This window comes from Patella vulgata, chromosome 1 (genome assembly GCF_932274485.2).
Source record: "Patella vulgata chromosome 1, xgPatVulg1.2, whole genome shotgun sequence".
NCBI classification, from domain to species: Eukaryota; Metazoa; Mollusca; class Gastropoda; family Patellidae; genus Patella; species Patella vulgata.
Genome location: NC_065879.2, coordinates 9,418,992 through 9,442,790, shown reverse-complemented (window position 1 = coordinate 9,442,790; position 23,799 = coordinate 9,418,992). Strand labels below are relative to the sequence as shown.

General features: G+C 34.7%; 2 protein-coding genes across 4 annotated transcripts; both read right to left on the bottom strand.

Moving 5' to 3' along the window:
• Positions 1-521: 521 nt before the first annotated feature.
• LOC126812275 (spliceosome RNA helicase Ddx39b) lies at positions 522-10,070 on the bottom strand. Of its 3 annotated transcripts, XM_050538573.2 has the most exons (10): positions 9,916-10,070; positions 8,873-9,101; positions 8,294-8,421; positions 7,453-7,729; positions 6,766-6,884; positions 4,375-4,506; positions 3,708-3,817; positions 2,890-3,034; positions 1,484-1,631; positions 522-710 (listed from the first exon to the last, which is right to left on the bottom strand). In XM_050538573.2, the coding sequence occupies exons 2-10, from the start codon at positions 9,078-9,080 to the stop codon at positions 697-699; spliced, it is 1,281 nt and encodes a 426-aa protein (XP_050394530.1). In that variant the 5' UTR covers positions 9,081-9,101; positions 9,916-10,070; the 3' UTR covers positions 522-696. The 3 variants fall into 3 exon arrangements, 2 of the variants coding, with proteins under 2 accessions (XP_050394530.1, XP_050394539.1); XR_007675880.2 differs by lacking the exons at positions 522-710; positions 1,484-1,631; positions 2,890-3,034; positions 3,708-3,817 and having other exon boundaries at positions 4,373-4,506; positions 5,225-6,884; XM_050538582.2 differs by lacking the exons at positions 522-710; positions 1,484-1,631; positions 2,890-3,034; positions 3,708-3,817 and having other exon boundaries at positions 4,378-6,884.
• A 2,606-nt stretch (positions 10,071-12,676) lies between these two features.
• On the bottom strand, positions 12,677-23,684 carry LOC126812296 (prostaglandin E synthase 2). The gene is made up of 6 exons (XM_050538611.2): positions 23,365-23,684; positions 21,389-21,604; positions 20,115-20,311; positions 18,029-18,241; positions 17,095-17,212; positions 12,677-16,728 (listed from the first exon to the last, which is right to left on the bottom strand). Exons 1-6 carry the CDS (start codon positions 23,668-23,670, stop codon positions 16,585-16,587), a joined length of 1,194 nt encoding a protein of 397 aa, XP_050394568.1. The 5' UTR covers positions 23,671-23,684; the 3' UTR covers positions 12,677-16,584.
• Between the last annotated feature and the right edge of the window lie 115 nt (positions 23,685-23,799).

Sequence of the window (23,799 nt, the reverse complement as noted above, 5' to 3'; positions counted from 1 at the left end):
AGCAATCAAACTGATTATCAACTATACACAAAGTTTCATCACTCTCTATCAAATATAATGAAAGTTGTCTTGTCCCAAAGCATCGACCAAGGAAATTGCTTACATGTATCTCTGCTTAACTTTAGCTCAATATGTTAATCATTGAACTCAGTCAAGACGAACATCTACATAAAGTTTAAACATACTACCTCAATTAGAAGCAGAGTTATGTTCCAAAGTCTTGACCAATGAAAATGCTTATTGCTCCTTAGACTAAGCAGAAAATTCTCACCATCGAACTTAGTCAAGGTATTGATGTAATGAAACTATACACCAAGTTTCATCACTCTCACAGAACTAAAGTTATCGTGTCCCAAAGCATCAACCAATCAAATTGCTTATCTCTGCTTACCCTAAGCCGAAAATGCTCATCTTCGCACTCCATCAAGGCATTGACACCTACACCAAGTTTGTACATTCTAGCTCAATTAGAAATGAAATGAAATGGAGTATATAAAGGACTACCATTAAAAAGTCAGAAATCGATTTGAAATGACTGATTTATTTACAACTTAAAATGAAATGTTTTACATAAAATCTTTTTACACAAATGAAAATTAAAATAGATTGGCGTAGACAGTCTCCCAGCTACATGTTATACATTCAAAATGTATGGGCACTATAAAAACTCTTCTCTTAAATTCTTGTCTTGACAGCTTATCGTCCTTCAACTGTAAAAAGAAAAAAAATATTACTTGATCTGCCATAAAAATTCTCAAAGGACTATTTTATAACAATGTTTTAGAAGGGACATTTTACGCTTGACCGAGAAATTAAAATATATTTTACAGAGCATTGACCATCACTCACGCACTGGTAATCAAGAAATTCATATAATTTAAACCCTTAACCTATACTTGTTCGATAACAATTCTATGGATAACAATTACTGTTTGTTTTATGAGCAACATTTCTACCAGAATTCCCTTTTCATAGAATTTTAACCCAAAGTAACAAAATTTTATTAATAAACAATGACATATGTCAATTTTATTCCCATGATGTATTACAAAGTACCACCAAAACCATTTATATTTGTTCTATTTTGACCATCCAAAATGAGGACACTGTTTTTACAGACTATGATTAACTAGCCCAGTGATTCTCAACCAGTATGCCACAAATTTTTGAACGACACACTAAGATTATGTGAAAAACCATGTGATCCCAATTGAGTATTCGTTGATGTCTACGGATAAGTTCATAGCTGTGTTTTTTTTAATTTAGTTTTGAGTCATTCTATCTATCTATGACTAGTCTCTGTCTACGGTTGTATGACGACTGACTTGCCATGTTTTTATTTTGCAAAATTCAAATATTTTTCATATATATTTAGCCAGGTGTGCCGTTATTTTTTTCATGTGTTCCAAAGTGTGCCGTTGGCAAAAAAAGGTTGAGAGCCACTGAACTAGCCTGACAAAACCGTCATAAAAATAAAACTTACTGTAAGAGGATATGTCAATTTCATCTGGTAATTCAGTGATGTTCACTTCAAATCTCTCTTGAACATCGTTTAATATTTTAGCATCATTTTCATCTGATATAAGTGTGATGGCTAAACCTTTAGTACCAAATCGACCAGCTCTGGCAACCTAAAATATTAAATAAATCAATAAGTTAGGTTTAAATCAACAGTGATGTTGTGATCTTACCGGGAAAAGATGGCCTTCTGATATCCAATATTTAAGACAATAAATCGTGTACCATAATACATTTCAGTGCTACTTGTAATAAGGGACTCGAAAAACAAGTCTAGGCATATTCCACAAGTCATGTCAAACGATGACGCTATATTCTTATCTGGAGAGCATGCCCAAAAAATACTATCGGCGTAGACTGGAATAACCAGAAACTAGAGATTGAAATTCGATTTAGAATAGGACTACTGGCGTATGTCGCCGAACCTAACTGATTAGAAATTACAGTAAAAACTGAAACGATTGAATGTAAATCAATTTATATACATTCATATTACATTATTGTATGCGTTACGACCCATTTGTGTCAATTTCTAGATCCCAAATATTAGCGACTTAGCTCCTTTAAACTTGATATCTGACAAATTCCAACAATATAGATGGTATGACCAGGATTAATCTCATTGACAAATAAATCACGTCACAAGATCTGAGCAACTTCATAATTTCTGGTCTGAGGCTAATCAACTGTCATGTTTGTCCAGATTCCAATATACCAGAGAGAGAGAGAGAGAAATGGGGTTTAACGCCCACTCGACACAAACTAGGTCATTTCGGGACTAACATATGGTTCAATTTTATTTCAATAATTCGCTTGCGCGTAGGGGTTTTAGCAGTGGGAGGAAACCGGAGGACCCGGAAAAAACCCACAAGGTTGGACAGGCGACCCTACTCCTGGTCACGTACAACCGGGGAATCAAAACCCTGTCAGTTGACTCAATGACAGACTTCATGATACAGCGCGCACGTGCTAACCATTCAGCCATCCAACCCCCCACCAATATACCAAAGTAACATGATGTAAATCTGTAATTATCAACTACAGTATTTCCAGTTTGTGTTATGCACAAGGTAATTTTTGCCCCCAAATAGGTTCAACAGCCTTTTCTTATTTCTTTTTCAACTCCCTGCGGATCTTTCAATTGCTACCAATGGGATATATGCGATCTTGCTTTATTTGGTCCCACCTGAATGTCCAGATGCTTTTCCTTGCCAGGTACTCCATCCTGCATAACTAATGTGGGGTTGGGAGTGGAGCGTGTCCCAGAACTTCCTTGTTAGTGGGCCACCACCATCTTCATAAGCCATCCTTTTTAAAAATACAATGATCGATCAATAGATAAAATCTACTAAGTTGCTGGCTTCAACTTACTCTATGAAGGTATGTATCCGAATCTTCAGGCATGTCATAGTTAAAGACAATATTAACTCTCTCAATATCCATACCACGACCAAATAAATTAGTAGCTACCAAAATACGTTTCTGGAAATCTTTAAATTGTTGGTAACGGGACAATCTGAAGTAAAAAGTTAACAAAATATACATTCATGTACAAATCTAGCCCATCAAACTTTTAAGACAATTTTTCAATATATAATTGATATTTTATTTTCTTAAACATACATTATGCAAGAGCTAAATCTGTCTATTACAGGTCTGAAATGTTATCTAAATTATTAATTAGACATTAATAAATCCAGGCCATAATCAACTCTAGATGACAGCCCTAGCCTGCGATCTTTAGTGGATTGTGAGCCGATTTACTGAATAACTTTCCTTCTCGATTTAACTATTAAATGGATAATTGAGGCTAGGGGAAATTTCAGTCGCTTGGTTCTTGGTTCATAGTGGATCAATTTGAATGAAATTTTCAGCAAATTGGCTTTACATTATCTAGTTTTTAACTATTATAGTGAGAACTGCCATAATGTATCTTTAAAGATGCATATGTAAGAGCTAAATCTGCTTATTACAGCTCTTTATTTTAGCTTCAATTGTTATAAATTATTTAAGATATTTATTAACATGGCAAGCCTATAATCAACTCTTTAAATGATGGATGGTGCAGATGTCAACGGATTAAAATACGATCTGAACAAGATGCACCTGTAATTTATCCAGAAGATCTCGATCATACCCGACTCCCCTTTTTTTATCAGAAGGATCCCAAATTATCTTGTGGTACATACCTTTCTTCTTGTGTCATTGCCCTGTGAATGGCTATAGCAGGAAAATTTTGTTCTTGTAATAATTGAGCCAATGCCATACATCTCTGTACACTCTTTACAAATATAATAACCTGTAAACAAGATATGATTAATTTAATAACAGTCTTACATTCAGTTGTATTTCAACACCATATACAGAATTTAACTAGGTGTAATCAAATGTCTCAACAATATGCTAAATTTTATTTCTATGATGGCACTATTCATCCCTGCTATTGCTTAATTTCTAAGTGTAGTGAAATGGGGGTTAACTTCCTACATCAACCTGGCTATGTAGACAGGGATATGGCATACATGGTGCTATGAGAGGGATATGGCATACAGAAACCTACGAGAGAAATATTGCCTGGGCAGAAGCGGTTTCTCCCTACTCATCCGATTCAAACTGTTGACATTTCTTTACATGGACATGTGACCTCAGTGGTTCTTTTCCTGGTTCTCACTCCTGCACCACTCACATGCTGAAAATCCAGGACTGTCTAGGCTAACAGTGACTTCCCAGTTAGTGAATTTGTTTCAAACTGTCATTTGTTTTTTTGACTGAACAGTTGGACCTCAGTTTTCCACCCATTCATACAACTAACTTTACAAGTCCAAATCTTCTTTATGTGTTAAATAAAACTTATACCTGATTAAATTCCAAAACATCCAATAATTCAAATAACTTTCTGTTCTTTTCATTGTCCTTGAGTTTAACATAATGTTGTTGTAGACCATGTAGAGTTAGTTTAGAATCGTCATCAACATAAACTTCCATAGGCTGTAATAAAACATGGATGTCATAGCATGGGCAGTACACAAATAGTGTACTTATTAATATTAAACAAAATATCATATTTTAAAATAATTCAAATTACAATTCTTAATTTGTTTTATACTCAAGATTAGATTTAGCAGTGTAAATTAGATCAAATGTTTATCAAGTATTAAAATAATTATAAAAGAAAAAGAAAAAAGTCATTGAAATCTGGAACTGGTCATGATGATTTGGTAACAAGATTCGATTCATCTTCAGTTGGATGGTAAGGAAGGAACATGGGGTACTTGTGATGGATCTCCAGTATATGATTGTCTGATGAAGCTTCTGTTTTGATTTGTTTGAAGACTGTCAGTGACATTTCCAATTGGTGTATATAATTATATTAATGATAAAGGTTTCCTATCTTAAGTTGATATTATAATTTCTCTACAATGTTTGTGTATGGTGTATTTGTTGTGTTGGATTGGGTTTCTTATTGATTAACAATTGGTAAAAGATTCTAATTGATTATAAACAGCTGTTCTGTAGAATTATAGAATACAATTGGTGAAAGATTCTAGTTGATTGTAACAGCTGTTCTGTAGAATTATAGAACACAATTGATGTAATGATTCTCTGGATAACTGGTCCCATAAGTTGATGCCATCTTCACTTTGAAGGAACTGATGATTATCTTTAGTCATTGGCAAATAGTTTTTGGTTTTCCCTAAATACTTACTGATTGTCTGCTTCCATAATACCAATAACTAAGAAATCATTATTCCTCTACCCCAGTGTTCCTTCTAAAACAAACGTCAAACTTGACTTGGAACATCTCGACTTCTCTCTACCAATCCATTTTCTTCAGACTTCTCAACTAATCAATTTCATCCATCTTCTGATTCTGGTAAACTTCTTGGTCTTGTTTGGATTCTGGATAACTTCTGGTCTTCCTTGGATATCTAACGCACGTTCGCGACCTACTCAAAAAGAGACACATCTATCCCCCCACTTTGAGAGTTTGGGGATTTGTGTGCCTCGTTTCTGCTACAGGTTCCCTAACAACTAAACGCGATCCCGTTACGCGATGATCTCAATTTTGTCAATCTGACCACAAAAGAATAAATGCTTTTTGGTGTTTGTGAAAACTGGTCCAAGTGTGTGGAATGTTACTCAAAATCGTCAGCTTACAATATGATGGCTGTAAATCTATACAGAATCAGTTTTGACAGCTGATTATGTAAATAAATAAATATTGGGTTATGTGAATTTGGTTTGTCTTCAATATATAGATCCCATTTCTAGTTTGTGTTTAAAAAGGGTCAAAAAGTTATTAATTAGCCAACTTCCTAAATTATTGCTATCTTATCTGCCGAAAAAAACAAAACACTATGGTAATTTATTTGAGTATATGAAATGGGTAAATGTAATTGATATGTGTTGCAACTTCTGGATATTCTAAAAGTCACCTTTTACCATCAAATACACCCAATACATATTTAGAAACAGGGTTTTATTCAAATCTAATAAAAATAGAGAAAAGAAACTTCATTTTCTTTGTCAAAGAATGGGATTCAGGGGAATTATTTGTGTGTTAAACCAGAAATGGGCATTAAACAGCTTTCTTTTCGAAACAATTTTTACTTTCAAATCGGTATATGAAAATTTATATATTTAGCCTTTCAGGATTTGATTTTTGCCATGACATTTCTTTTGCATAATTTTTGTTTTGAAAGCATGTTTTATTTCCTTACAGCAGACAGGACAATTTTTTTTTTGTTTTCAATTATCGCAATTTACTTTTATATTTACATTTTGACCAAAAGAATAAAATAGATACTTATTTTCCTGTCTGCTTAAAACAATGGATGTGGGTTTTTTGCATGCATTGATGGGGATTTGATGGTTGTTTCCACGTCCAGTATTAATAATCTTGCAGATATATGTGCTGTAAGTGCATTAAATATGAACAATGTATGGTGAATGATAAGTGCATCATAATTTGTAGTTTGTGGTCAGAATTTGAGATCGGATTAATATGATATCTACAACAGGTTGCAATGTTGACCCATAGTAGCAAGACGTCCAATAGGAATCAAGCTTTGTTGACCAATCAATGCCAGCTAACCAATACAATGACTTGCTAACAGATTAGACAGGATCGTTGTCCACATCAATGACTTGTAGTTGTTGATAAAATCAAATCATCATAACATCAAATCATCCGTAGGCAACGACCATACTAGTTGGAGAAAAGGTTAAAAATTCAGGTTTAATTACATCTTGCATAAATCTTTTACAGATTGGTCGGACATCTTTACTAAGGGTAGCACTAAACATCATAACTTGTTTTTCATGTGGTGTCATTCGGAATATCTCTTGAACATCCCTTCTCATATCTGAAATAAAGAATAAGGACAAATTTAATTTAATGCTAAAAAGTTTGGACTGCCAAAATGATCTTGCAGTGAATATCAGAAGATTGTCATATGACCAGCTAACCGCAACCCACTAGCACTTTTGTTTATATTGCGAAGCCGGCAAATAAGGCAGCTTTCACAGGTATTGGTGAGCATCATACAGATTGGTCTTTTTGTCAGTGTTTTTATTGATGTATCTCATACTGTCTGAGATACTACTTTAAACACATATTATGTAAGATTTAGATAAAGAGCTGGGCTAATGAAGACCGAAATAAGCCACACAGTGTGCTATGAGGGATTTTGCCCAGACAGCGACCCTAGAGTTTACTCTTATATCGAATTCCAACTGTCATGGGATCTTTTATGTGCACGGGACCCCGATTTTTCAACCATCCGAACGATTAGACAGCTGTCCTTGCAAGGCCCATCCGTCCTACAGCACTAACATGGGGAAACCACGCCGGAAAATCCTGATTAACTTTCTCAGCCAATAAATATCCTGCATTGTTAAATGTTTTTATCAAATGAAATGAATAAAACGTACCAAGTTCAGCCAACATTTTGTCACATTCATCCAGTATAAAATGTTTCACGTGTTTTAGACTGAGTGCTTTACTGCGAATCAATGCCTGGAGACGACCTGGTGTACCAACAACAATATGTGGACAATTCTTCTTTAACACATCTTCATCTTTCTTCACCGACATGCCACCAAAAAACACTGCAATCTTCACGTTGTTCATGTACTTGCTGAATCTTTCATATTCCTTGCTGATCTGGAAGGCCAATTCACGGGTGTGGGCCAGAACCAAAACAGATACCTAAAATTAGAGAGATGATATTTAAGATTAGATAGATTAAATGAAATGGGGGTTAACGTCTTACTGTTCTGGTCCGAACTGGGATAACGAAGACGGGCATACGCTATACAGTGTGCTATGGGGGAAATTTTGCCCAGACAGCGGCACTATGACCGACTTATGTCGAATTCCAACTGTCAAGGGATCTTTTACTTGCATGCCAATGTGTACACGGGACCATGGTTTTTCGTCCCATCCAAACAACCACAGACAGTTGTCCTTGTCAGACCCTCCGTTCTACATCACTGACAAGGGGGAACCCGGAAAATCTGGATGAACTTTCTCAGCCAATGCAGGGATCAAGAACCCGACCTCCAGGCTAGCAAGCCAGTGTCTTATCCACTTAGCCACCGTGACCCCCAGATTAGATAAAATAGCCCATCGCTTTTTAGAAGCCTTACCCAATGTACTAAAATCCTATTATTGCATATCAACAGCGATGCGATGCAAAAATATCTTATAACAGTAGGATCGCTTCTAATGACCTCTGACATTGTTAAAAGACGTGTCCAAAAACTAAATTACCTGTCCATCAACCGGCTCGAGTTGTTGTAAAGTGGCCAACACAAATACAGCAGTTTTACCCATACCAGACTTAGCCTGGCACAGTACATCCATAGATAAGATGGCTTGAGGAATACATTCATGCTGAACTAAAAATATATAAACATATGATTAATAAATTAAATAGAGAATATATGAAAATCAGGGTTTAACGTCCAATCGACACAAACGAGGGAAATATCGGGATTAAAACATGGTTCAATTTTATACCAATAATTTGTTTGCATGTAGCAGTGGGAGGAAACCGGAGAAAACCCATGAGGTTGGACAGGCGACCCTACTCCTTTCACTGGGGAATGGAAACCACGCCAGTTGACTCAATGACAGACCGTATGATACATCGCGCACATGCTAACATTCGACCCCACCCAGCCTTTTGAACATTAAAGAACCACTATCAAAAACAGATTGGCTAGCATGAAATAGATAAGACAATTATTATTCTAAATTTCGAAGAGATATTAAGATGGCAGTCTGACATCAAAACAACTCTTACCATAAACTTAAAATGGTTTAGCTGCGTTAAAGAAAATAAATCACCTTCAGAAGGATGTTCAAAACCACAATCAACAATGGATCTGAGAAGTTCCGGTTTCAACAAGAAATCTCTGAAACCAGAACTGTGAATAGATACGTAGGTTCCCTTGACATCTTTCTTAGCTACAGCATCACCACTTGCTGCTTCAACAACTGTTTCGGTTTCATCTTCGTAGTCTAAAATTTCATTCTCTGCTGCATCATCGGCCATTTTAATTCTTTTAATTGGTAACTAAAAAGGAGCAAAAATAAAAATGTTACAATTATTGTGAGCTATGTCAGAAGACAATGCACCTTTTTAAAGAGGATAATCTGGTACATGAAACTGTTTGATATCTATTCTGACATTTATCATACTCTTCGTGCAGGGATTATATCTGTAGTAATTTTACAGACATACATACTTCTGTTGTGCTACGTCTCTGCGGATAACCCTTTCAAAGTTCCCAGTCACTTTTGGCTAGTGATCTTTCTTAATACTATGAAAAGCAACAGCTTGTGCAGGACAAGAATACAATAAATTAAATGAACAAGTTAAGCTGTTGCCATTCATTGATTCCAGAATAGACGGTCTAATCATAAAATTATAACCTACCCGGGCTCAACAAAGGTTTATCTTATTATTAAAGTGACCATTTCTGTCTAGGGTCAGGATTTGAAAGAACAAATTTCACCTCCAAAGACTATCTATCTTACCGGAAGTCGAGGAACCGGTGAAATAAAATGTAGCGGTAACGCCGGTTTTTTTTTTTTCTTGGAAAGCGTTACTTAATTATTACTAATAGTATTACATAACCTTCTTGGCCAGTTGCTAATAATAGACATCGGTTACTAAATGCATAATTGCATCGTACTAATAACGTCATTTTTGTGGAACCAGCCAGAACGCACCGCTATTATGGGGTATTATTCAAAGTAAACATCGATAATTTGTGAAATTGGCCAATTCAGTAAACTCCGTTTGAATACTTCAATTGCATACGATTTAAGCATTACTTATCCAAAATAATTATTCCAAATGAAACACAAAATATTATATAACAAACCTTTAAAATTTAAAAGGAATCTTCAAGGTAGTTTTCAAGATGATGTCAGATTTCTATTCTGTAAGTTTCTTCTTTCTTCTCGGTCTTCTGTGGCAATGGCCGGCTAACTCTTTAATATTAACCAATCAGATGTCGCCAATTAAATCACATGCACAGTAAAAGAAATAAAGACAAGGTTATCCAGACGTTCATCAACTACTCGAATATTACTTTTAACGACAAACGAGTCTGAAAGTTATTGTGTCACATGACACGTAAAATGGCGGACGGCGACGACGAAAAATCTGACAAACAAGAAATCGCCGACCGAGATGCGATTGCGATAGAGAATAACGGAATTGAAGAAATGGAAGATGACGAGAGCGACTTAGACAGTGTAGTCGAAGAATGTAGCCAGGGTAAATACTTAATGAAGCAGTCACATTGTTGTAGAATAATCACATTCAGTCGATGCAATTGTTGTACCAGTGGCAGTATATAAAACATCTGATACCACTTCTCATATTTTACTATTATTACTAACAAATCGATTCTTATTGTACAATTGTATACATGTTTTTATCAGTACAGCCATTACTTGAAGATTGACATACGTGTACATGTATACCCGATAAGCAAGGTTGTCTTTGACAAATAATGAATTACTAATTGAAAAGATGTTGTCAGCCCTTCTTAGTCAGTTACGTTAGTGAATGTATTATGTCAAATTTATTTGGTGATTTTTGTATATGTGTTACATGCCTAGTAGTTCATTTTTGATATATTTCTAGGTCAAATCAATATCATGACTAAACTCCGCTGTATAGACTAAACCCCAAATGACACAATCACTAAGACTATACTGCACTTGGCAACAGTGCTATGTTAAAGTTGAAGTGTTGCTTTCACCAATCCAATAGGCCTTCATATCCCTGTTTTTCTTTCACATCATTTTCAAATATCACATTACACCAACCTAACTACTGAATGGCAACATTTCAGCTTGTTTACAGTTAACTCAGTAACAATGTTGGTTACCAGTAATTGTCTGCCTGCATTAGTAAAAATTGATATTTAAAAAGTAACAGACACACATACTGGACTTTTGAATTTGTCCACCACAGAGATTAACCTTATTACTATGTATATTTATAGCATGTACAATGAACAAGTAAGGTGCACATATAGTGTTATAAACAATTAGTGGACAGTTCCTCCTAGTCTATCCATTTGCTTGAAACCAATATTAGACATTTCATGGAAAAATTGGGATGAAAATTAACCACTAAATCCATACAAAAATGTGCCCAAATTAATATCAGTACCGGTGTCCAAATATTTTGATATTTTATTTTTCTGTTCCAGAGTATCAAGCATTAGATCAAACATTAGATCATCTTAATTCTGTGTTAAATTCATTAGAAGCAAAAAATGATGATATAATTGCAAGAGCGCTTGCTCTTCTACAAGATAATAGGGACGTCCATGAACAAATTAAGGAAGAAAGAAGACAATCAGATTCTTGAAGTCCTCATGGATATAATGAAAAATGTTGATCGTTAACTGTATATAGACGATAGAGATATATTGACTGGCAGAAAATATAACCAAGATTTATAAAAATTTAATATAATAGATAGATTTTATATTTATGGAGTCAGCAATGAAAGGAGAACCTCCAGATTTATCAAAGCACTGGTGAAACCAATTTTTTATCCAGTTATAATCTGACCCTGTGATATTATACATGCGTACGGATATTTTGTTTAAAGTTTTGGATAAAATGGTTCACAAAAGAAACACTAAAGAAAAATTTTTTGTAAAAAAATCAGGTATTTGTGGCACTTAAAACGACAAAAGATATCAAAACTATACAGTTATATGGGACAACAATCACTGGTTTATTATACACAAGCACGACGTTTCGATAAGTATTCTCTAGAGAATACTTATCGAAACGTCATGCTTGTGTATAATAAACCAGTGATTGTTGTCCCATATAACTGTATAGTTTTGATATGTTTCCAATTGCTAAATGCCACTAAAGGACAAAAGATATGGTTATTTAATGTTATAGTCTCCAGTCTTAGATACTTGTCAAGGAAATTTCCTAAATTATATGTATATTTATGATTACTGGTAGGATTTTTAGAAAATGTGCTAGTTTTACAAGAATAGTTTGTTACACATATATATTAGATAAAAAGCATTTAAAATGATAAGAAATAGACCATTTAAGTATTAGATATTTCATATTTAGTTCTTAAATTGAGATCACACATATTTACGACTTCAGTCCACTTTAAAATAAGTGGCATTAATATCAGTACATTTACAGAGGTAACTGACCCATAGATAACATAACACCCCTTAAAACAAAACCGACCCATAATGTAAAAAAAATAATTGTCACTACCAGGTTATTAGTGTTTTATATATTTGTTAAAATTACAAGAAGTCACCCATTTTATGATGATTCCCCAGTTGTACCAGGTCATCTGGGTTCCTCCTACTGCTAAAGACCCCTACGCACATTAAAATTATTGAAATAAAATTGAACCATAAGTTAGTCCCGAAATGACCTAGTTAAGTGGAGTTAATCTCTCTCTCTCTCTCTCTCTCTCATATATATATATTTCATGTATTTTAAAGCCTATTTGATTTAATCATTTGAATGATGTTTACTTGGTTACATCTCAAGTCAGTATATAAAGGATAAAAATATTGCATTGCATGTTGACTCAACAAAAGAAATCAATAAGATCTGAACACAAAAGACAAATAAACATTTTATTTACAATAAAATCTACAAGATTAGTTCATTTTTACATATGGCTCTCTGCAATCAATTATTCTCTATTCAGTATCATTAACAAGTAGAGAATTTGCCGAATTGTTCTGGAAAACTAAATATTTACCACTTAAAGGGGCTATACGGAAGATTAGATAATGAGCTGACAGTTCTCGCTATAATAGTTAAATAATAGATAATGAAAACAGAATATGCTGAAAATTTCAGTCAAATTGCTTCACTCTGAACCAAGATATTTGCGATTCAATTTTAGGCTAGTCTGGATCGTTATTACTTACGTTGGTACGATAAAAATCAAAATCTTGATTATCCATTTTTACGTTAAATTATCCATCCATTAAAAATTTGCATGCTAACGATGGCATCAAGAGTTGATTATGACCATCTGGATAGGTTAATTAATGCCTAATTAATAATTTAGATAACATTTCAGTCCTAAAGAAAGAATTGCAATAGACAGATCTAGCTCTTGCAATGCATAATGCATGTTTAAGAAGTGAATATTGGCAAGGAATTTACTTATACATGTGTATATCCTTATGATTTTGACCCTTTATGTTTTAATAAGTTTGAATATACACAACTATCTCAAAAGATATTCTAAAGGGGTAACAAAATGAATTTAATAAACGTGCAAGTTACGTGTACTACATTTTGATACCTCAAGAACATTATACACAAATTTATCTTAATAACGAATGTTTGTAAACAAATATTTTAAGAACTTGTAAATTTGCTAAAAAAATTTGTACATTGTGGAAGTACATGTAGTCATGTTCATTGAACATGCAATCTGATTAAAACACAGATCCTATTTCGTTTTATTTTTTATAGTTCAAAATTTCGTTTTACTTGTCTTAACAACACTAGCATCTGGAAGAGTTGTTATATAAGAGGCTTTTTAGTTGAAGTGAGAGATTAGCCAATGAAACAGTCTGTTACGGCGAGTTCTTGGCGTGCGATGCATGGAACTGTGGGTAAACTACTAGGAACGTCAATGCTGATTGATTAAGCAATGTCTGACGAAGACACCTGACGCGACCTTCATGTAGTGAAGGACATCGAAAGTATAAAAAAACGAAACGAAATAAAGATCTATATTTTAATCAGATTCAAATACATATGAACAACCGAAATCAAAATTCACTGCCATTTTGAAAGACACCGAGACAGGTTTAAAAACGGTAAATTTTATTTTGAACTAGTTCAAATATATGCTTCTGAACATTTTTAAAATAGTTTATGGAAAACAGCTACTGATTTATTTAGGCGACATTTCGAAGAGTATTCTCTCAACATTTTCAAGCTAATATTCTTCCAAACGTTGCCCAAATAAATCAGTAGCTGTTTTTCCATAAGTATGTGTTATAGTTTATTTATCTACCCAGTTACTAAATGCAACTTAAAGAATATATGAATTTGTCATAAATTTCTCGTACAATGTATGTTTTCAATATCTTTTTATTTGTATTGTTATACAAATTTATCTGCTGAATTACACAGGATTTGTTAATTTAAAGATACATTATGTAAGATTTAGATAAAGAGCTAGCCATTCTTGCTATAATAGTTCGAAAATAGATAATGTAAAATGAATAATTTGAAAATTTCATTCAATTTACTCTATTGCGGGTGAAGATATTGGCCTTTGAAATTTTGACAAGACGTGTGCAATAATTTCAACCACCGTACTGGTTGTTCAAAGCTAAGTCTCGCTCCTCCATTTTTAGCTTAAATCAAAATATGGCTGAACTGTTCTAATCTATTTAATATCGGAGAAACCCGATGCCATCGAGAGATGATTATGGTCTGGAGGAGTTAATCAATGTCTAATTAATAATTTAGGGAACATTTCGGGCCTAAAGAAGGACCTGCAATAGGCAGATTTAGCTCTTGCATAATGTATTTTTAAAAGATAGATTTATTAACATTCCACTGGGTATTAGTAGTTTTTGTAATTGTTAAAGCGGAAATTGCAAATTTTTAAGTTATATTTTTAAAATTTATTAAAATAAAGCCTGAAAAAAGATGGTATCCATAAACAGTCCTACCTTGTTAAAGAATAATCCTATTAATCCTATAATTCACTATAGCGAGCTGAGAAATTGGCAAAAATATCATTTTCCTCTTCATTTTCAAACGTTTGAATATCGCTACTCCATCGTGGAGAATAGAAAACAATGGAGGTAATTGTGTTATTATTTCCTGTGTAAATGAATCTTAAGTGTGAGAATGACACCTATGATCGTATAATTGTGAGTTGACAACCTATTGAGCAAAAGACATAGAAATAATTACGTTTTGACTTTCTTAGAAAATTTGCAATTTCCGCTTTAATTGAATATTATTATGTGTATTTATGTATATATTATTATTAGTAATAAATAAATGCAATATAAAACAGCAGTTGTTTCTTCCATGTATGTATGAATTTTAAAACATTATACCAACTACAAAAGACGTTTGTTTTCTAAATGTACCTCTAAAAAAAGCCATAATACTATTTTTCTCCTACCATTCTTCTTTCACGTTTTTATTCCAACATTAACCCTTCCAGGCCATATTTGATGAACCTTGTAAGGCTAACATGCCTAGTTAAAACGGTAAAAATGTATTAGCATATAAGGATTAGGACATTTGCTTGAAAGCTTTAAGGGAGCAGCGGTGACAAAGTGAGCAAGATCTTGGAGGTCTCAGAATGTATTGGAGGTTGGCCGAGAAAAATGAAATGGATTTTTTGGCGTGGTTCTCTGTTGTCAGTGATGCAGGATGGACAACGTATAGTCGTTCCATTGTACATATTGGCATACACGTAAAAGAACCTTTGGCTGTTGAAATTTGATATAAGAGTAGGCTGTAGTGCCACTGTCCGGGCAAAGTTGCCCACAAAGCATACTGTATGATGTAGCCCAGTCGGTGCAGAAAAGTAAGAGGTTAAACCCCATTTCATTTCATTTTAAAAGCTTTAATGACAGTTGTCAAAGAGCCAAATCAAGTTTGCATGAAGCCCCTAGGTGTAATTGAAACCGAGACCTTTCCATCAAAATGATTACCTGTACTAGCAATCCAGCATCTTTGACTTTGAATAAAGAAAAAAATTCATTCCATAAATGTATTAAGAATTTAAGAAACAATATTACATTTGATTTTCAGGCATTCAGGCAAACGTCTGTACACTGTACCATGAACAAAGATCTTGGTACAAGATCAAGAAATTATTTGCCATAATTGTATTAGAATAAGAATTCAAGAAACTACAATACATTCAGGCAAACTTCTGCACACTGTAGCATGGATAAGATCTCGGTACAAGAGAGAGAGAAAAATGGGGTTAACATCCACTCAACACAAACCAAGTCATTTCGAGAATAACATATGGTTTAATTTTATTTCAATAATTCGCTTGCGCGTAGGGGTCTTTAGCAGTGGGAGGAAACCTGGGGACCCGGAGAAAACCCACGAGGTTGGACAGGCGACCATATTCCTTGTCACGTACATCCAGGGATTCGAAACCACGCCAGTTGACTCAATGACAGGCCTTATGATACAACGAGCACGTGCTAACCATTCGGCCATCTACCCCCACCCCCGATACAAGATATCGTTATCCCACACTCATCACATTGCTGACAGTCGGCATCCATTGCTCCTCAACTACTCTATCTAAGCATGACATTTATTTTACACACCCAATTTTGTTTTTCTGTTAATTAACTAATATTGTGGCCCCTGGGATTCAGTCCAGTCAGCCACTCCCTTTAGCGTGTTTAGCTATAATCTGAATATTCTATTCACATTTTCATATCATAATATGTAACAAATGTTACGAAACGTTCCAATAATTTATACACTCTTCCAACTAAGGCCATGAACTGTGGTTATTTGTTGTGTCGTAGAGCAGCTCCCTGATTAGTTTGAACAGCTGTTTTAGTACGATAATACCAGGGACCAATCTTGGTGTGGATTAAAGCATCTTGAAAGGCTGAACATCCTTCTATAGAACTCAGAACACCATACACAACCTGTATTATAAAATATAGAATTTTAGTAGATATACAGTAAAGGGATGATGTTTAATGTATGATCTCCATGTCGCCTGTCCAATCTAGTTGGCTTTCTCCGGGTCCTCCAGTTTCTTCCCACTGCTAAAACCCTACACACAAGAGAATTAGTGAAATAAAATCAAACCATATGTTAGTCCCGAAATGACCTAGTTTGTGTCGAGTGGATGTTAAACCCCATTTCTTTTTCTCTCTATGAGGCAATACCTTTTGTTTGTTCTTTTACAATAGCTACTATATTTTTATGAGATCTTATGAGATCCTGAAACTGAGACGCAACAGCACGTCTTCCTGTCTATCCCTCTCTATGTACTTGTAGTTACTTACTAGATCTGATAAATCAGGATTTTCTCCTCCCATAAACTTTCGTTTTTTACCCACAGCAGCCACCCATTCATTACACGAATCATACAAAGATTCTCGTACATCATCCTTTAATTTATACCTATATAAATATACAATTATCTTATTATTTATACCAATAAAAATATACAATCATCTTATTATCTATACCTATAAAAATATAGATTTACACATATATAAATATAACACAATGAAAATAAAATTGTTAAATGTTAAGTAAAATTGAATATAAAACAAGTGAAAAATACCTGCTGATGTTAACTAGATTGGAAAAAACAAACAAAATCAATTTTTTTAAACAGAATTTTCAGAACCACCTCTTTAATATGTTCAGATTCTATAAACATATGGACAAAAAGGATAGAAAATGTTAATAAGAGAGATTAGGACATTTTAGGACTTTAATTTTATTTACAATTATCCTTTTGCATGCATTGTTTAAGCTGCAGTGGGTGGAACCCAAAGAAAACATATGAGCACAGGCAGGCTACATTTCGTTTGTCACATACAAGCCTTGACTCAATGACAACCTTAATGATCTAAAGCCCATATACTAGACCCCTTGGACACTCATACCCTCCAATCAAGTTAAGAGAGAGAGAGAGAAAAAGAGGGTTCAATGTCCACTCAGCACGAACTAGGTCATTTCAGAACTAACATATCGTTCAATTTTATTTCAATAATTCGCATGCGTGTAGGGGTCTTTGGCAGTGGGAGGAAACCAGACCCAAAGAAAACCCATGTGGTTGGTCAGACGACCCTACCCCTTTTCACGTACAACCAGGGGAATCAAAACCACACCAGTTGACTCAATGACAGACCTTAAGATACAATGTGCTAACCATTCGGCCATCCAACCCCCCATGAAGTTAAGAAACAAAGCATATATTCAACTCACTTTCTTTTGAGCAGTTTTCCTAATAAGTACATAACTGATGCTCCTACATAAATAACTGTTAACCTTTCTAGTGTACTAAAATTCTTCTCCCATTCTCCAACCTCGGAGAAATAACGGAAGGTAGCGAGAGCCTCAGATGGGGTACGATAAACATTTGGTGATAACATATGGACAAGATGATCATCAGCCCAAAATCGCCATGTTCTTTCACTTCTAAAAAAGAAAAAGAAATAATTTGATAAAAACCATATGAAAATAAATGATATTTATTATAAACAATCTGCCATTTTTTTATGTATTGACTGTTATTTTAAAGTGGAAGTAGAACCCCCTTGTTTTGTTTATCTGCAGTTCAACTGAAAGAATATATTCAATGTTATTTACTAACTCATTAAAGATACATTATTCAAGAGCTAAATTTACCCATTGTAGGTCTTTCTTTAGGCCTGAAAGGTTATTTAAATTATTAATTAGACATTAATTAACTTATCCAGACCATAATCAACTCTCAATGCCATCGGATGCTCAAGATTTTAACTTCGTTTAATTATTTAATTTAAAACTAGAGAAGCAAGGCTAAAGACTCAAATATACCAGTACCATGATTACGATGATAAAAAATCAATTACATATCTTGTCAAAACTACAAAATAATTTAAATGAAATTTTCAATATATTCATTTTTATTATCTATTTTTGAACTATTATAAGCAATAATGGCCAGATCTAAATCTTACATAATGTATCTTTAAGTAATGGATATCTCTAATGTAGAACAATGTATTATTGCCTAATATTCACTTATTATTGCATCATAACCTAGGACTAATGTTTGGCCGGATTATGGAGATGTACAGTTTATTGGTGCAATGGTGAATGTATATTTTATTATTGTCTAATATTCACTTCATATTGCATCATATTCTAGGGGGAATGTTTGGCCGGATAATGAAGTTATTTACATACATACTATATTACAGGTACCTTTTTTACAGTTTATAGATAAGATGAAATAAACACTTTCTATGAAGCATGTAAAGCTCTGTTAACATATCAACCTCATGATGCAATCATATTGAGACAAGCAGTAATAATGGAAGGGAACCTAGTTATAGAATTTGCATTAGACCTACATGTTGTAAATGAATTGAGGTTATAAAGTCCTACTTTTTTGCACCAACTGGGCTAATGAAAACGGTGATATGCCATACAGTGTGCTATGAGTTAAATATGAGCATACTCTACATTGAATTTCGGTTGTCATGGCTTCTTTTACGTGCACGCTTACGGCTGACCCCCGGATCCATTCACTTGATTTGATATTTGTTTATTTGGTGCAATGTCTATTTTCTGTCTTGTCCGCAGGTTTATCTTGTAGATTTTTGTTTTATGTGTAGTGCGGTCCTCCTGCACTTACTATTGAGTACACAGGTGGATCTCAGATTTTAGTGCCATCTAAAAGACTAGGCACTTTTCTCTGTCAAGCGGAAACCAGGCTGGAAATTTATTAGGAACTTTCTTTGGCCAATGTCTGAATCTAACCAGAGACATCCTGGTTAGTGAGTCACCACCCTACTCACCGAACCACTGTGGCTCCCCATCATGTTTATGCCCAAGCCAGTTATTGAAATAAATCTCTCCCTCTCTCTCTCTCCCTCCCTCCTTCCCAATATGTTGTACATTGTAGGATAGATTTTTAGGTTAATACCAGTCTTCAATACAGCACTAGAGGGAAAATATTTCAATATTTAGTGCAGAGAAAGAGAAATGGGATTTAACGTCCACTCATCTAGGTCATTTCAGGACTGACATGTGGTTTGATTTCATTTAAATAATTTCCTTGCAGGTACATGTATGAGTCTTTAGCAGTGGGGGGTGGGGAAAAGGAAGACCCTGAGAAAAACACATGAGGTTCCACAGACGACACTTCTCCTTGTTTAAGCAAGGATTTGCAACCACGCCATTTGACTCAATGACATCTTACAAACTGACGCTTACCCATTAACCATTCGGCCACCCTACTCTTATATATTAAATGCAAGTTCAATGTTCTCGAATAAATTTTTTGAAGTTTATAACCACTTACTTTCTAGCATCTGGTGTCGTCTTGGGTTCTTTCTCTCCAAACATTATAAAGTACCTATTGGGAAAATCATAAACAGTTTTTCTTCCTTCTTTAGACTCGATACAAGGATAGAAGGTTTTTAATTGATCTATTTTAAAACTTGGATTGGTGAGGTAGGACTCTAGTAGACTTATAATAACCGAAGACTCATTCAATTGCTGAAATATGGAAAATAATGGATTTTAAAATTAATACGTGCAAAAATCATAATACATGTAGTTCTTTTCTAAAAATAAACCTCTTTGATTTACTTCAAAATAAAGTGTGGAATTGGATTCATCAGAGGTATTTCCAAATATATTCTTTGAAATGGTATTGGTGGGGTCACGGTGGCTAAGTTGTTAATAAGTTGCTGGGTAGCTAGCCTGGAGGTCGGGTGTTTGATCCTGCATTGGCCAAGAAAGTTCATCCAGATTTTCTGGCGTGGTTCCCCCTTGTCAGTGATGCAGGACGGAGAGCCTAACTAGGACAGCTGTCTAGTCGTTCGGATGGGATGAAAAACCCAAGTCCTGTGTACACATTGGCGTGCACGTAAATGATCCCTTGACAGTTGGAATTCGATGTAAGAGTAGGTCGTAGTGCCGCTGTCCAGGCAAAATTTCCCTCATAGCACACTATATGGTGTATGCCCGCCTTCATTAGCCCAGTTCGGAGCAAAACAGTAGGACGTTAAATCCCATTTCATTTCATGGTATTGGTGACATGGGCAATAACTCTGTCTATGAATGTGTAACTTAGAATGTCAAAAGAATGTGTCCCTATGATGAACCATGCAAGTGGGGAAATAAATCGGATAGGTAAAAATTGTGAACTGACAGATATACTGGGGTGATGACAATATACAACCTAATAGAATGTGGGTGAATAGGCCTAAAGTGTATAAAAATACGTCATGCATTAATTCTGACTTTAACTGGATCGACAGTAACCCTGTTAGTCTATGGCAGTGATTCTCAAGAACGGCACACTAAGAAAATGTGAGAAAACATGTGATCCCAATTGATTATTCAATGATAAGTTCATTTAGTTTGAGTCATTCTAAGTGTCTATGACTGGTCTCTGACTGTGGTTGTATGTTGTTTGACTTACCATGTTTTTATTTTGCAAAATTCAGATATTTTTCATATATATTTAGCCAGGTGTGCCCCTATTTTTTCATGTGTTCCAAGGTGTGCTGTTGGCGAAAAAAAGGTTGAGAACCACTGGTTTAAGGCAACTAAAAAATACAAACTTACTACGGGTCCCCCCTCTCCAGCATCATTTACTACTACAATAGGAACTTTTCTGTAATCTGACCATTTTATTTGTTTCTTTGTTACAGAATTAACTTCAACTACATCATATGAAAACCCGTAGTAATCCAAAAAAGCCCTTGTTTTACAACAGAAAGGACAAGTTTGAAACTGATACAATGTTAATTTTAATCCACTATCATCTGAGTTGACTCGTATCTGAAAGTAACAAAATGAGAGAGTAATATTTTACCAACAATCTCATGGGCAAAAAGTTATAGAATTTACTTTCTATCAGTAGTACATGTAGGTCAATTCTGGTTTTCATCTTTCAAAAAAATGCATCATTTTGGTGTTTTGATGGTGAGGAGATACTCAAATTATATGGATAAAAGTGGGCCTTGTTTCATGACCACAGCTTGACAGGTGAAAGTGTGAAATAGTGTGAATGATAAGAACCAGTCAATTATTTACTAGATATGCTTTTCCATTACAAATGTGGAAGATCTCCGAGTTAGATTTAACGTGAGAAACAGTAAATTTTATGATCAGTGGAGAGAGAGAGAGAAATGGGGTTTAATGTCCACTCGACAAAAACTAGGTAATTTCGGGACTAACATAATATGGTTCAATTTTATTTCCATAATTTTCTTGCGCGTAGGGGTCTTTAGCAGTGGGAGGAAACCGGAAGACCCAGAGAAAACCCACGAGGTTGGACAGGCGACCCTACTCCTTGCCACGTACAACCGTGGAATCGAAACCACGGCAGTTGACTCAATGACAGACTTTATGATACAACGTGCACCTGCTAACTATTCAGCCATCCAACCCCCCCGTGATCAGTGGTGTACATGTGATTTTGTCCAATGTCCAATTTCATTCTGAACTGAAATTTCTAATACATGTACATAGAAATATAGACGATTTTATTCATGTATATAAATCTCCTTTTGAAAAGAAAACCCATGAATTATTTTTATATTATCAAAATCTTAAAAATATTATTGCTGAATTTTTCAGCGATTTTCAGGGGAGGTATCTCTGCAAAATAAAGGGAGCATATTAATTTCGATTCTAGCAACATGATGACAATCAAAAAACAGGCTGGAATTCGGTAAGTGAGAACGATCTGCTCTTATCATATTCATACAATTCAAGATAACTTTTCGCTACATTTGCCAACCAAAGACAGAATTTTTTATATTTTTACTTTCCGCTCGATACATCGGTGTATAGCAAGTAGGCCGTTTTGACCAAATTATGCCTGTGTTGACAAAAGTAAATTATGTTAATTTTGACCAAAGTGAACTACCGGTATGTCTGTGTGACAAAAGTGAATTTTGGCCGTTATGGTTTTAAGGCTAGCCAAAAGCCATGCCCTGGCTTGTGGCCTTGTGCATTGCCATTGGTAATTCTGGAGTTGCCAGTTGGCTTTAAAGTTAAAGGGGCTAAATCGCTAATATTTTGGACCTCGAAATTGGCACAAATGGGTCGCAAAACATATAATAATGTAATATGAATTTATATAAACTGTTTTACATTCAATCGTGTCTGTTTTACTGTGAATTGTCATCAGTTATGTTCGACGAAATACGCCAGAAGTCTCAACCGCAAGTCAGTTTCTAGCGTCTGGTTATTCCAGTCAACACCGATACTATTTATTGCGCATGCTCTCCAAATAAGGACATGATATCATCGTTTGACATGACTTGTGGAATATGTCTAGCCTCATTCTTTGAGCACCTTGTTACAAATGACGCTGAAACGCATTATGGTACACGATTCGTGTACCAATGGTAAAAATGTTTATTTTGTCTTAAATATTGGATATCAGAAGCTCATCTTTTTCGGGTAAGATCACAACACCAATGCTGATTTAAATTGCAAAAAAATTTGTGTTTCCAATGTCGAGGATTTTGGATGATATTGAGTTACGGGCTTAGCTACTTTAAATGCAATAATAATTAATAATTTCTTACACTTTTTGAAATCTTAACGTCTTGTGCTGTTTTGGTGTCGGCACTAACTTTAAGTCGATTCCAGTTATGACCAACAAACAGTGTTGTCCCACCAACACCAAGGCCAAGGGCAAAACTGGCAAAGGCAACTTGTTTCAACGATTTTCCAGCAATCAAAGATTTAAAGACATCTTTTGCAAAAAATCTCCTGGAAACTTGTTGACATGGGGATCTATTAATACAGTGAAAAGGAAGCAAAGAATGTCCCAAATCTTGGTAAATATTAAATTTTTGGGAAAATCTTATCATTCTCATGGGCGCAGCCATCTTGAATTTATGTAAACATTCTAACTGTGATGAGCCACATTCATTTATTTTGATTTCCTGAGTTTTATGGAATAAACAGTTAATTCGAATTATTCGATTGCTAATTATATTTGTTAAGATCAAATAAGA